At 40.6% G+C, this 15,414-nt stretch overlaps 1 protein-coding gene across 4 annotated transcripts in view; it reads left to right on the forward strand.

Moving 5' to 3' along the window:
• The window catches only part of ADAMTS20 (ADAM metallopeptidase with thrombospondin type 1 motif 20), a 119,501-nt gene that overhangs the window by 68,272 nt on the left and 35,815 nt on the right, over positions 1 to 15,414 (forward strand). Inside the window, exons 23-28 of one of the 4 annotated variants that reach the window (XM_084749462.1) lie at positions 81 to 200; positions 1,107 to 1,214; positions 1,933 to 2,097; positions 2,201 to 2,491; positions 3,295 to 3,456; positions 6,562 to 6,735. In XM_084749462.1, coding sequence (XP_084605588.1) covers positions 81 to 200; positions 1,107 to 1,214; positions 1,933 to 2,097; positions 2,201 to 2,491; positions 3,295 to 3,456; positions 6,562 to 6,735 — 1,020 coding nt within the window. Of the gene's footprint in view, positions 1 to 80; positions 201 to 1,106; positions 1,215 to 1,932; positions 2,098 to 2,200; positions 2,492 to 3,294; positions 3,457 to 6,561; positions 6,736 to 15,414 lie in introns of those variants that run through there. The other 3 variants (XM_084749463.1, XR_014773077.1, XR_014773078.1) reach the window with 3 other exon arrangements.

Raw genomic sequence — 15,414 nt, forward strand, 5'->3', positions numbered from 1 at the left:
ATAACTGTTGTTCGCTAAGAAAGTGGGAGCCTATGTAACCCTTGAAAACTGTGGTTTTGGCACCTGTGGTTTCCTTTCAGTGCACGTCCACCTGTGGACACGGCTATCAGATGCGAGCTGTTAAGTGTGTCAGTGAGCTCTTCGGCACCGTGCTAGATGACAGAGAGTGCCAGGGAGCCAGCCGGCCAAGTGACAGACAGGTAAAGGGGGATGGGTCTTCATGGATCAGAAGGGGGAATACCTATGGGATGGAAGGGTTATCGATGAGCACAAATCACATGCACAGACAGACAGACAGACAGACACACACACACACACACACACACACACACACACACACAATCACGTGTACGTGTGCACACCCATTTTTCTCCATATTTTCTACATCTCAAAACACTTTCAGAAATATAGACTGTGTCATTCTTGGTTTTGCCATCCTGTGTTTATTGTTAAGTCTTCTCTTCTGCCTGCTTTAGAAGTGTTCATTTAACTTGTATATTCCTGTTCTTTAATTGTCTGTGACTGTGAATCCTCTGAACTTGGGGACGGGTTCTTTTTATGGTACAGCCCTGTATTCCTTCAGAATGTCCCATATTAGGACTGTTTTGAAGGATTTTTTCCTTTCAATGATCAGATGGAATGGCGACAGAAACCCTGGGATGCAGCCTTCCTAGTCAGTACTAGTACTTCCTTCCTGTCCAGTACTAGCACTTTTTTCCTGTCCAGTACTAGCACTTCCTTCCTGTTTAGTATTAGCACTTCCTTTCTGTCCAGTACTCTACTTCCTTCCTGTCCAATACTAGCACTTCCTTCCTGTTTAGTATTAGCACTTCCTTCCTGTCCAGTACTGTACTTCCTTCCTGTCCAGTACTAGCACTTCCTTCCTGTTTAGTATTAGCACTTCCTTCCTGTCCAGTACTAGCACTTCCTTCCTGTCCAGTACTGGCCTTGCCAGCAGTTTGTGTTTCTGACAGTGAGAACCTTCATTTACAATTTTGCATGCAGGACTGTTGGGTTCCGTATGTGAAGAGGGAAAGCAAGGACAGTATTTAATACAAGTCAGAGTAGTTAGATGCCATTCAATCACGCTTATTTTTCTTGAACAGGACTGTATAGTTGCACCTTGCCTGGTTATTCCAAGAGTTGGGGCCACCTCCTTCCCAACCATTGCCCTGGGAAAGGCAGCTCAGTGGCGCCATGGATCTTGGACCCCGGTAAGTGACACAGCATTTCCACTGTGGAGGCTTCACACACGTAAAGCAGTTGCTGCGTTTTGGCCACCATTAGCGTGTGTGTTCTCTCTCAGTCATTTGATGGTATGGAGGACTTGCAGGGATTAGAATCATATCACGGAGTGACAAAATCCTGAGCTCCTCCTGGCTTTGTGTAGGGAAGCAAATCTTCAGGATGTGTTTTTTAATCTGTAACATGAAGATTGGACAAATAGCCCAGACAACCATGAGAAGCAGACATGGAGACATGATATTAGGCATTTTTACCAGCTTCTGTCTCAATTGCAGCTATTATCATGTTTTTTTTAAAGTCGAAAGCTATTATATATTATGCATTTTAGTTTGCTTTAATCCCAGATTTAAAGTTATGGGATCAGATGCCTTCTATTATATAGTCTTTCAAGGTTATTTTTAATTTCTAAAGATGCTCTTACACAAAATGCCTTCAGCGTGCCTTTACTTTTGACATGTGACCAAATATTATATTTATTCAAATTATTAGATCTGATTTATAAAATGTATTATGCCAAGTAGAGCATTGTACTGCTTTGCCTGTGTATGACTCAGAAATTACGCCAGGTGATGTCACTTCTCTTTTATGCTTTCTCTGCACATTTTGGCATTTCGAGACATAGCAGCTACAGGGAACAGGAGTAGGGGAGGTACTGGAGCCACCTCACTGTCATTTGGCTTTTTAAAGTGTTCCGCGTCGTGTGGAAGAGGCAGCCAGGCCCGCTATGTGAGCTGTCGCGATGCTGATGACGGAGTAGCGGAGGAGTCGCACTGTGCCCACCTGCCCCGGCCCGCTGAAGTGTCTCCCTGCTTCAGCCCCTGTGGAGAATGGCAAGCAGGGAGCTGGTCCCCGGTGAGTCGGCTTTAATGAAAAAGGCAGGCACGGAAAGCTTAAATATAATGCTTGATATGAATGCAGCTCACTCCGTCGTAACGTTGGTTAACTTTCCAATCAGTGTTCAGCTTCCTGCGGACGCGGGAAAACCACTCGGCAGGTTTTATGCATGAACTACCCGCAACTGGTCGACGAGAGTTACTGTGACCCCGCAGTCCGTCCCGCCATCGAACAAGAATGTAGCCTGGCAGCCTGCCCGCCCTCATACAGCCATTTTCCCAGCTCCTCTGAGCAGCCAAGCCATTTCCCAGGCAGAAATGTTCCGTTAACTCACAGACCAGAAGAGACTCAAAATCGAGGGGTCCACCCATCGATCGGAGGGAACCAGTGGAGAACAGGCCCCTGGGGAGCAGTAAGCTGTCTTTATTGAGTTATATTAATTTTGTAACTGAGTCATATCACAGTCCGTTTCCAGATAGGCATGTAATGACATCAAATGTTCTTTAATGCGCATGTTATCCAAGAGGCAGTAGCTCAGCTCTTCAAAGGCTTAAGCACTTTGATGCAGAGCAGAAGTTTCCAGGGTAGTCTTGAGTATGCAGAGACTATTGAGGAATGCACTTGCAAGCCACCTCATTAGAATACCTAACGTGCAAACAAGAGCAAACCTTGTGGTAGGGGACAAACTGAGGGTTTGTGAGAAAGAAACAAAACTTGCTGGTGAGTCCTGAAAATGCTCCTTTTATGGGGCAGACAGCATGTCAGGTAGCAATACGGTGTCAGTGTTTTTAAAATGCCTTCCCAGTGAGACTTCAGATTTCTTTTTGCTTAACATGTATTTTGAGAGACTGAAGGGTCACTTTCTAGTGCAGGTTTGAAAGACTTCCTTTTCATCAACTTTGTTTATTTATCTATTTATTTATTTAAGACAAGGCCTCACTCTATAGAACAGGCTAGCCCTCCTGAGACCTCACAGAGATCCGCCTACCTCTGCCTCCTGAGTGCTGGGATTAAAGTCATGTGCTACCACACCCAGCTTCCCTCATCAAATTCTAGTGAAGCCCTTGGTAAAAAGTCTAGTGTTTTGGCAGATTTTCTTCATTAAAACTGTGACTCCGTAAGGGAGATGTTACTGTTGACCTGGCTTTGTGCTGAGCCAGCACCGTTGTCGCTGTGTTGAGCGTGAGGTGCGTATTTCTGTTCTGTCCCCGTCAGTGTTCCAGAAGCTGTGCAGGCGGTCTCCAGCACAGGGCTGTGGTCTGCCAGGATGAAGACGGGCGAAGCGCTCCTTACTGTGATGCGGCCTCCAAGCCCCCAGAGTCACGGCACTGTGGCTCCGGACCTTGTCCACACTGGAATTATGGGGACTGGGGAGAAGTAAGTCAGACCGTCCCCCATGTCATCACTGATGTTAAAAGTAACATGCTTCCTGCTGCTGAGCACTATGGGATAATTCAATCTCACTGTTTTGTGTAGAAATGGATTTTTTAAAAAAGTTATTTTGCCAGAGGCCCTCTGCTATGATAATTACTCATTCCGGAGAGTGTATACACCATGTGGATGAAACCGGATGTGCAGGCTGATATGTGTGTACACTACCAAAGTCTATCAAAAAAAAATGGGCATATAGTCATCTATACGTCTTAGAAAATTAGGTTCATGGGTACAGAAAACCAAGTTAGCATTTGTGCAATGCTTTCTACTGTGTGTCACTCACTCGACCCGATTACCATCAAACCAGATTATCAAGCACAGCTTCAAGGATGACTTCTGAAACCAGAACTGGTTGAATAACCACACCCCTTCCCATTGTTTTTCAAGGAAAGAGAAAGAAAGGAATTGTTTAATGCTTTTAGGTGGATGAATTACTCAGTCGGTCATTTTTGTGTTCCTTTCAGAATGTCCTTAGCACATAATTTCTCTTCATAAGTAATTTGGAAATCAGTCTTTAAAGGGATACTTTAGCTGGCAACTGAAATGTGTCAAGTTCCTTTTTAAAAATATACTCTAGCATAGCAAGTTACAACGCCAGCATTGCAATAGCATTTAAACACTGATTACATAAACATCATCTTCTTAGAATCTAGGAATGCATCTCAGTTGCCAGACGGCTGTTGGCTCTGTTTCTTAACAATTAAACTTTATTATACAACCCAACTAGCTTACACAAGAAGGGAAAAAAGGTTAAAGGGAAACAAGAGTGAACCTTCTGGTATCTGATCCAAGGGACAGGCCGCTAGGTGTCTCTGGCCTGCATGCTGGTTCAGCCTGTTCGCTGATCCTTTTCCCGATCCATGTGCACTCAAGCTTGGTCCAAATCTGCTGCTCCTCTTGACCTCTCTGCCTGTCTCTCACACGTGCAAGGGCTGGTCTCCTCCTCCCATTGAGGGTCGATTAGAAACACAATAATCTGGGTGGAGTGCCCCAGTCCGATTCCTGAATTGCAGGCCCAGGATGGCTCCACCCAGTCTATCTCAAGGTTAATCTCAGGGAGTATCCATGGTGTGTCCAAGGGCAAAGCCTGCCAAGACTGCTTTCACCTGTGACAAAGCTTACAATCCTTCCCACACATCCCCCTTTTATTTAAAAAAAAAAATTAAGAACTATATATACAAATATATACAGAATCATCAGGTATCAAATACATAACCAAGTCCTTTTATACTTGTTAACCTGGGAGAAAGTATTCCACTATCCTACCAAAGACAGTCCTTACCCTTCATGAGAAATTGCAATTATCAATCTATAATGTGTTTTGAATTCTTAAACTAAAGCTTCTAGTAACACTGTGGCTATCTAGTCTTCAATCCCATCAGAGATCCACAGAAGGAAATTCTGTCTAATAAAGGAAGTGCTGGTGGGCAACTTCCAGGTGTGCATAGGACAGAGAGAGCTGACCGCTTAGACAGTCACCGGATTCTCTCCTTCGTTGGAGCAATCAGTCTTCAGCCTTATCAGCCCAAAGCATCCAACAAACTGCTTTTTGAAGCAGAAGTTCCGACGGTCTGGTCCATCTAGACTCTTCAAAGCTGGACAGTCAACTTTCCAGCATCACTGTTGATCATAGTAGACAGTCAGCCTGTCATCAGCAGTAGAGATAAGAGCAGTTTCTCTGTCCAGTGACCACTCTGTCACCCTCGTCTCTTGATGCCCCCATCTTCAATGATGCATATGGAGATGTGGCCAGGAGCGGATGTCTCTATCAGGAAAGCCCTCATCATTAAATGTCATATTCTATGGATCTCTGAAGAGTTTGAAGACCAATTCCCTATCTATTCTTACAGTTATCAATCTATTCCTTTGAAGACATAAAAGAAATAAAACAAACCTGCTGTATGACAAAGTAAGTTAGTATCTAGTAAGATTTATAGGTAACTAAATACCAACTTTTATCTCCGATCTTTCTGAATAGATTATTAATAGTTAGTTTTCATAAGACGTTACCTTTTCGAATGAGTGGCACATGAATAATACATTAAATAAACATTGAACAAAATGATCTTAAGTTTTTAACATAACAATATATAAGATTTTGTCAACATATAATGTACAATTCATAAGGCAAAAATGAATAGCAATATACAATTTAAGTTTTTGTCAGTGTGAAGCAAAAGTTGAATAAAATAATCTTAAATTTCAATCAACCAAAAATCTTAAATTTTCATCAACCTACAATACCAATGTAAGATTTTTGAAGCTAGTAGATTCAATAATCTACCTTTTATTCTATAAACCTGTATCCTCCCTCCCTTCAACTTGTATCCTCCCTTCCTTCCCCCTTTTCTTTAATATTAGATAGGATAGAAAGATAAGAGAGAAAGAAAGATAGAAGAAAGAAATCCCCAAATGAAACTTTTATTAGTTGTAACTAACCCCCTTAGGCAAAAATGAGCATTGGTAATCTACCAAAAACACCTACCCCACCTACTGGGAATAGGGGCATCATGTTGTCAAAATTACTTTATGCTGTTTAGGAGAAAAATGTTTTTTTGGTGGACTAAACACTCTGAAACTATAAGCCAGCCCCAATGAAATGTTTTCCTTTATAAGGGTTGGCATGGTCATGGTGTCTCTGTCCAACAATAGAAACCTGAACTAAGACACTCCATGTCTGTGAAAATTGAATGGTTGACCAGAAGTCTTTTTTTTTTTTTTAAAGATTTATTTATTTATTATGTATACAGTGCTCAGCCTGCATATACACTCACAGGCCAGAAGAGGGCATCAGGTCACATTATGGATCCTTCCCATAGAGGGCTTACTTAGCATTCACGAAAGCTGTGGATTTGACCACATAAATGTGTGTTGCACACTTGTCAGTGGGAGCAGGAAGGCCAGAAGTTCAAAGTCACCCTCAGCTACATAGGGAATTCCAGATCAGCCTGGGTTACGTGAGGCCTTTTCTCAAAAGAAGAAAATGGAAGAAAAATAGTATTCTCTTTGAAGTTAGATGGTTGTAAACTTTCCTGTTCTTATTTGCAGTGCACTCAAACATGTGGTGGAGGAGTAAAATCGAGATTCGTGATATGCCAGTTTCCCAATGGCCAGATGGCACAAGAACACAACTGTGAACTGCCCAAGCCACCTAGCATGATGCAATGTCACCTGCATGCCTGCCCTGATGATGTGTCCTGGTATCGGGGACCATGGAAATCGGTACGATAGTAAATGTAGTTTTAGCACCATGTTCCTTTTACTTGAATTTCCTCTTTGTAAGTGGGAAAATTCACATACTATCTCACATTTGCTCCTGAAAGCAGACCAACCCACTGTACTGACATGCTTATCAAAGCCAATAGTCTGAGTAGGAATTCATTCAAGTACTGTAATTACATATGCGCATCTATGTAATGGCTTTATATGTATTTATTTTGAATTAATGGAAATGCTTCCATTCACTGCATTTCTGACCTCCCCTCTGGTTAACTGGATTTGTTAATAACCAACGTTAACGTTTTGCTTGTAACAATGGCAGACCAAGGCCAGCCGTGTCTTGTTTGAGTTTATGACTGTATGTGGCTTTTGTCTGTTCCAATCCAATAACTGATCCAAAACCAAATAACATTCTTTTAAAATTTGCTTCCTTGCTGTTAAATTGACTGTTTTGTTTAGAAATGTGAAAATAGTAGGCAAAGACATGTACTTACATAAAGTAAATTGCTCATAGTTAAATACATCATGGAGAAGTACGGCTTATGCAGTAATTTACTATGAATATCCATTTTTCCACTATGTGGACTTACTATGGTTTAGGGATATTTTAATTTTCCATTTTTTTGAGTCATAGACAAAATTCATAGGTAGTGCTAATAGTTTATTTTTGCCAATATTTTTCAAATATACGGTTGGACGTATAAGTAATGCACAAATATATTAAAATTAGCATTTTTATCACTTTGTGTATTTTAGATCATGAGTATTTACCTTTCGGATAAAATCTGGTTTAAGACAATGATCTATTTATAACTAAACTAAAAAACCGAGCCATTTTTGTTCCAGTTAGGGAGAAATCTGGTCACTAACTGGAGACCTTGCTGTAGCGGCTTTGCTTCTGAGCTCAGTGGTGCTATTTTCCCATGGACCATGGCGTCAGTGCATAAGCCTTGACCTCTGCCTGTGTCTTTGCTTCCTGATTGGTACTGACATACCTAAACATAGGGATTTCTATTAAGGGGCAGTGTGCCGCCTATATCAGTATGTTTTATTGGTGCTCAGTCTTGTCTTTTGTTTCTTACCATCTGTGGCAGATGGTACTCCACAGTGGCAGAGCAGACTGTATGCCCACCATGCCTGAAATATTTACAATTAGAAGATCTAGCTGATGCCCGTTCTGTTTAATGGGCAGAATGGACGTGTCTTAAGCTTAGGACAGATACTCACTTTAGGATAGTATGGATATTTAGGATATTTATGGATATTAGCATTACAGTGTGCTGTTGGAGTCAGTTCTTCTAATGATTTACATGAGCTTCCATTTGATACTGCGAACACCCTGCAGTTCACCAACCTTCTAAAAGTATCCACCGTGGTACTCACATGTATCTATGTACTGTATTGGAATGTGTCTGACCTAGTATTCCAGTGATATGTTTGTGCATAAGTCATGTCATAACTGAGAAACCTCGATATCCATAAGTTCACTGCATGAGCAACTTTTCAACCGTGTAGAAATAATCGGCCAAGAGAACAATGCTTAAGATTGCAGAACAGTGAGAGTGAATTACAGAGATCTTTATTTCTTACTACACAGCTGCTCCAAAAGCAGCTCATTGAGTAATTCAGTCTTTGCACTAGTGAAGAATACCTTTATATATTTTGATAATTTGAAAATGAAGTTTTTAAAAAATCTCAATAAATGTTTATGCCAGAATTTTTACAAACCTATTTATTTGCATGTGTAAAGATATATATCATTAGAGTGCCTGGATTTCTGTTATTATATGAAGAATATTTATTTTTTCAATTAGTCTTTTATATTAAAAGGACTCAGAGGATCTGAAGTTTTGTTATCAAAACCAGGTGTATATATATATATATGTACACATATATATTTTGTCTCTTTCAGTGTTGCTACATATTAGCCAAATTTCATAATAGCTCTTATAACAAATTAGATTAGTTTAGTGTTCTTTCACAAGTAACATTAGCTTCAATAGACCTGGCTCATTCAGTTAGAAGATTAAGGTAATCAATATGTACATACATGAATAAATGACATTAAACCTTTTCATATTAAAGGAAAATAAAGAAGACAGTGTATAAAATCATTACTAAAGTATTTTAGAAAAAAGTTTGAAATTTTCCTAACTTTTCTTCATGTCCCGGGAAATCTTGTGTTGTAATAACAAAAGGAATAAATAAGTCATAACCCATGCTTGTTAATTGAATTACTGCATTTTTGTAATTAGCCATTGTGAATGGATTGTATCTTAACATACAGTGTTTGTTAATGTGCTGTCTTTGTGCTTTGCATAATGTATATGTATGTTGTACTTTTATCCCTTGCATCAGTACCTACGTGTTTTAAGCGACTGTCAAGCCTACATGTCAAGCCTACATGTCAAGCCTTACATTGTAATGAATGGCTCCTTTTCTTGGTGCTGTTTTTCTTAAGTAACTGGCTGTTAATGTCTCTTATTAAAAAGCTAACTGGTGAAAGTGAATGTTTTCATAATTTTACTGAGTATTTGCATAAGTTACTACAATTTTCTAGATATCTCTTTTACAAACTAACATAGCAGTACAAAGGTCTGAGATTTACCATTTACTTGTCAATGTAAAAGTACTAGAAATGTTTATAATTTTCTTTTTATGCATTACAAGCAATGAATAAACTATAGTGGTGGTTATTATTAAAGTTACAATCAGATTGTTAGTTTGTGGCCAGCATAATCCTTAAAAGGATCAGATCATCATAAGTAATTTTTAGATAAAATGCTTTTAAAAATGTTTTCATATATTTCCCCACCGTCTCAAATAATTTTCCTAGAATGCATTTTCCTAGAATGATCATGCTCACCATGTAAAATGAACCCATGTTTGATAAGTAAATATTGTGTGTTCTGCTCTGCTCTCGGGTAGAAACCAAAACAGCGGGAGTAAGGAAAATGGTGTTCCTTAAAAACTCTTCGTTTTATAAAACTTTAGAAAGTTTTTTTTTTTAAGTGAAAATTTGTTCTTTGAAACCTGTTCACTCTGGTGCTTTCCCTCAAAGTGTTTCTGGGGGATATCCTGTAGGATTTTAGGGGGGAAAATCTCTTAAGTAGGATGCATGCTACATAAGCCCTTTCAGAAGTGAGCTGGTGGTCTGAGTCCACACAGCTGATTCCACAAGTTGCTGCTTTAGAGGTATTGTGCAACAAGAAAGCCAAGGAGTGGATGCTGCCTCCATAGCTCTGACTCTGGGCTAGGCTGGGAGCAGCTTAGGGCTGCCTGGCTCTCCTGAAGCCAGCGGCGGCTCGGGAGCAAGGCAGTGTGGAGAGGAATGCTTCGGAAAACTGTCACTTAGTTCAACTCTGTAAAGACCAATAAAGGAATCTACAGTAATTCTTTTCTTAAATTTGGAAAAAGAACATAATAGCTTGGAAATTAATTTTAAAATTGTGTGTGTGTGTGTGTGTGTGTGTGTGTGTACGCCACTGTATGCTTCTGACTGTCAGAAGACAACTTTAGGGAGGTGTAAACTAGTTCTCACTTACACCATGTGGATACCAGAGATTAAATTAAAGTCATCAGGCCTGGCAGAAAGTACATTTACCCACTGAGTCATCTTACGACCCCTGGAGATCAGTCTTTAAAATACAGTTTAAAATGTATTGAATTGTATTTAATTCATCATACATTTTAAATGTATTGAAATTTGCATGTCCAGCTTATTACCACATCTATCGACAGTACATTTGTTCTCAAATGTAGTATATCTGCTGCACAGTCGCGCTCCGATGTCCGTTGTAACTCGACCAAGTGCAGTCCCGTGTGCAAAGACTTGGCAATTTAATGATGAATGTGTGAAACAGACACACTCACGTGCATGGGGAATTACAGCTGCAGCAACAGCCAAGTGATGTAAAGTACTGGAGACTCATAAATATTTGGAGCTTGATATGTTAGAGAAAACCGAGGATTGCTGCTGAGGATCACACTGAGGAGCAGGGTAATTCTGCTGCGAGGAAATCCTTCTAGGAAACTGAAACCAGTAAGATGTATGTCGTCATAACTTGCATTATGTTGAGGAGGGTCTTCAACCCTAAAACAGGAGGTGAGTTGTTACACGGTGTCAGAGCCTCCTCTGTACACGTGGGGTTTATGACTCGCAAGAAACGAACATGTACGCAGATGGGTTTACACATTGCTCTATGTGTGTATACGATGCTCTGAAAAGAGTAAAGGAAACCCAGCGGGATCCTGGACACTTTAGACAAATGACCCAGGAAAAACCCAAGGAGATGTCCTAAAGGAAGAGTGTTTGTAGGTTTTGATGCCACTGGAGTGACGATTTAGAAAATAAAGCAACTACGTCATGCCCCCGCATAAATGGCTATGCCATATTTCTGTTGATGTTCACGTGTTGAAGAATACGAACCCACCCTCACATCTGTGGCATTTCTGCTGCTTTCTCAGTTGAATGCTTTGCATGTATAAGGTTCTCTGGAAGTACTAGATGTTTCCAGAAGAAACTGTTTCTGTGTCCTATAATGCCCCTGTTGAAGTTAGAGAAACATTCCTGATATTACATAGGCCGTGTGTGGCAGCTGTCAGTAGTTGGAGAAAGCCATATTCTAGCATCTATGCAATCACAAGAGTCAGACATTAATAGTTTCACATCTATTGCTTGACAGTTTCTAAGCAATTGATTGGTATTGTTTTGATCATATATATAGATATGGCTATAGATATATAGATATATAGATATCTTAACATGTTTTCATTGCACGTTCTCATATCCTTGTACATGTCTCTAGAAATTAAAATATAATTATTTGCCTTATAAAAGAAACACACATAAAATTTAAAGGTCTGTGTGAGTGAGATTAAATATAATTCATGAAATTAAGAAAATTTGCTATCATTGAATTACTTATTAATAATTTAATAGTTAAAATTGGTAGAATATTTGATGAGTTTTGAAAATTTAGCTCAAAAAAGAAAATAAAGAAAGAAAAAGAAAATTTAGCTCAACCCCATAGTGTAGGTCATGTTTCTAAAATGTGATTTTAATCATTTCTAAAGTTGAAAGATTTACTTGCAGAAACCCCTCAAAATAACAAAGCTAATCTATGGGTGTTCTCGTAATATGCTGGAAATTGGTTTAAATCAAGGGTAGCAATTATTTTTAAATTTTGTTTTAAATGATACCATTAAGTTCTTTACATTTTAGGAGTTAAATCTTTATATTTTAACAAATACCTATATTTTACAAATAACAAGGTCTTCAACTTCGAAAAAAATTGGAAGCCATTTAGACAGATTATAAAATTTCGCTTTGAAGTTTTAAGGATATATAGTTGGCAAAGTAACAGCGTAAATATTTTCAAGCATTTCAAAAAAAAATATTTTGGGGGAGGCTTCCAAAAGCAATCGCTTTCTGTCAGCCACTGCTCACTCTTCCTTATCTCAAACAACAGGTATTAGGTACCTCATTTGTATTCCTTAAAATATTAACACATGTAGAACAAGCCTGTTTCTATAATGAACGTTAGTAGTTCAGAGGATGACCAGGAGTTTACATGTATGTCATCCCAGGGGTCATCAATGAACAGGTATGGGGCTCGGGACTTTAGTGGATAAATGAGACCGGGGTGGGGGGGGGGCAGTGACGGCTTCTTCTGCTGAGAAAGCAGTGCCATGTCAGCCATGTCAGGTACGTACGTAGCCCAAACTGGAAAAAAAATAAACCTGAGTAGGACTTTTTAAAATAGTATTTTGGGGTGGGGTGGAGTGGAGAAGCTGGGAGAACTTGAATTTGGATCCTCAGAACTCATGTAAATACAGCTGGACACAGTAATAAATGCCCAGAATCCTGGCACTCCAATGAGGTGGGTGAAGAAAACAGGAGAGTCCACGGAAGCTTGCAAGCCAGCTCTCCCGGCATAGGCTGTGAGCATGATGAGAGAAGAGGACAGACACGGGAGGCTGTTTTCTGACATCTACCATACACTATGACATGTGCGCCCACATTCATATAAAAACAGATACACGTTGTATGCACAAAAGTATAGTATTTAGTACTCTTCCAAAGGCTTTGGATTCCTGAGTTAGGCTTTTCAAAGGCTGTGACTTAGACACCCAGATACTTGCATGACCAAAATGCTTACTAACATCTCTAAATCCTTACCAGCTTGACTCAGGATAGGCCCTATTATCATCATTTTGGGTATTTTTGAGATGGACTGGCCCCTTCTAAACTCTCTGAGAGGTCAAGGGTAGTCTCGATGTGTTGAGAATTCTGCCTCTATGTCTCAAGTCTTAGGGTTACAGGCAGTTGCCTCCATAGCTGGTCAAAGAAATGGCACGACAGCAATCAGTGCATGTCTGTGGGTCTCAGTACTCGGGAGGAAGCAAGGGAAGTGTGCAGCGCAGGGCCTGTATCTAGCAAGACTAAACTAAATGATTTTTTAAAATCAGACTTTCATCTACAAAACAAAATATCTTTTGAAAAAAATCTACTCGTCTTTATCTACCTCATGCCTCCTTTGAAAATAATTTGGTGTGTACTTGACGCATGTTTTCAGGGTTTGGGTAAGTGGCTTTTCTCAGGAGAAAGAATGCCCTGGGATTCTTACTTCCTGTTTGGATGGCTGAGCCCAACTCCGTGAGCCCAAAAGTGCCGTGTTCCAATGGTGTGGGCCCATAAATCAATGCGGGAGTCTTTATTGTCCTCAGGATTTGGAAAAGAAAGAAAGAAAGAAAGAAAGAAAGAAAGAAAGAAAGAAAGAAAGAAAGAGATGGCATCAGTAGATTTAATGTGCATTTATGCTAGTCAAGCACTGTAGAAGATTCCTCTGTATGCAATGACTAGCCGCTAGTGCCAGTAGTGCTGTTATGCCATCTTATCACAAGACAACAGAGAAGCCATGAAGTTGCTGTACCGCTAGTTCCCTTTGCACACTGCTGCAGCACAGCACCTGGCAAAACTACTTTAAGGAAGTGTGTAGTGTGGCTCTGGGTCCTAGGGGACACAGTCTATCAGGGCGGGAAAGGCAGAGTGGCACAGCAGATTGGGCACATTGCATTGGCAACTGGGGAGCAGACTCCGGACAGGAAGTGAGGCTGGGCTACAGAACCCCAACGCCTGCCCCAGTGACCCTCCTTATCCAGAAAGATTCCACTTCCCAAGGGTTCCATCAGTTTCCCAAACAGTGCCACCAGCAAGGGACCACGCATTCAAACACATGAGCTTCTGGAGAGCATTCTGACATTCAAGCCACAGTAAGCATCTAGCCCTGGGTTGCCCAGTCACAGGTAGCTATTTCTAACTACAATTGTCTGACTCTCTATCCCAGACACTTTTTTTTAAATTATTCAACCCATCATTACCCATTATTAAAACTCACAAAACCCCATTTTACATTTAACAAAATTATTCATTCTGTGTGCTTATGGTAATTTATTTAAAATAGCCTTAAATTCACTGACTTATACATTTAATTCCTAATGCCCTTTCATTGTCTCCTCTGTTGCGTGGCATAAGTAGACATTAACTTGTGCAGTGTGTGTGTTTCCTTTAGTCTCATCTCTGTCTTTGCCCTTCCCAGAGCACTTATACAGCTCTTCATGTCTCCGCTGAGAGCTCTCATTGCCTATTTCCTTTGGGTCCTTTGTAATCCGGTTTGCAATCAAACATCTTGGCCTTCTGTCTTCCCGAAGCATTTGTGGAAATGGGGGGTGGTCGATGCTGCTGTTTTGCTGGCACTTGGTTTTAAGAATGCCAGTCGTATCATAGTTTAAAAGTTGGTAATAAAAGACAAACACACACACACACACACACACACACACACACACACACACACACACTGTGGAGTTAGGTCTGCCCACACTGAATTTTTTCCTTCCAGGAAGGCAGAAGCTCATGATTCTGGCTGTGGGATCCCAGGTAGGGTATAAGTGGAATTTTGTTATAGAGAGTATCATGCATTCTTGCAAAAATTATGTCCTGGTTTGCTGTGTTTTATAAAGGTGTCAGGAGAAACTGAGCTCACAAGAATTCCACTGAAGGAATTATTAAAAATACAGTGGTATTTTCACTATTCTCACAATAACCAGCTTTTTATTTGTTTATTCACTTTACATCCTGATCATAGCCCCATTCCTCCTTTTCTCCCAGTTCCACCCTCCCTCCCTCTCCCCTACCCTTCCCTTCCTATTCCTCAGAAAAGGGGAATCCCTCCCCCCTTCCCATCTACCCCAGCTCATCAAATTGCATCAGGACAGAGCATGTCCTCTTCCCCTGTGGCCTGGCGAGGCAGCCCTGCCAGGGGGAAGTGATCAAAAAGCTGGGAACAAAGACCGTGTCAGAGACAGTCCCTGCTCCCATTACTAGAGGTCCCACATGAAGCCTGGGTTGTCCATTGGCTACATCTGTGTCAGGGGGCCTAGGTCCAGTCTATGCGTGGTTCTTGGTTGGTACTTCAGTTTCAGCAAGTCCCTCTGGGCCCTGGTTAGTTGGCTCTGTTTGTTTTCTTGTGGAGCTCCTATCTTCTCCAGGTCCTTTTCTCCTTCCCCCCACTTTTCCACAAGATTCTCTATGCATCACACAATGTTTGGCTATGAATATCAGCATCTATTTCAAAGGTCTGCTGGGTGGAGCCTTTCAGAGGACAACTCTGTTGGGCTCCT

The sequence above is a fragment of the Acomys minous genome (assembly GCF_964271855.1).
Source record: "Acomys minous genome assembly, chromosome: 12".
NCBI lineage: Eukaryota > Metazoa > Chordata > Mammalia > Rodentia > Muridae > Acomys > Acomys minous.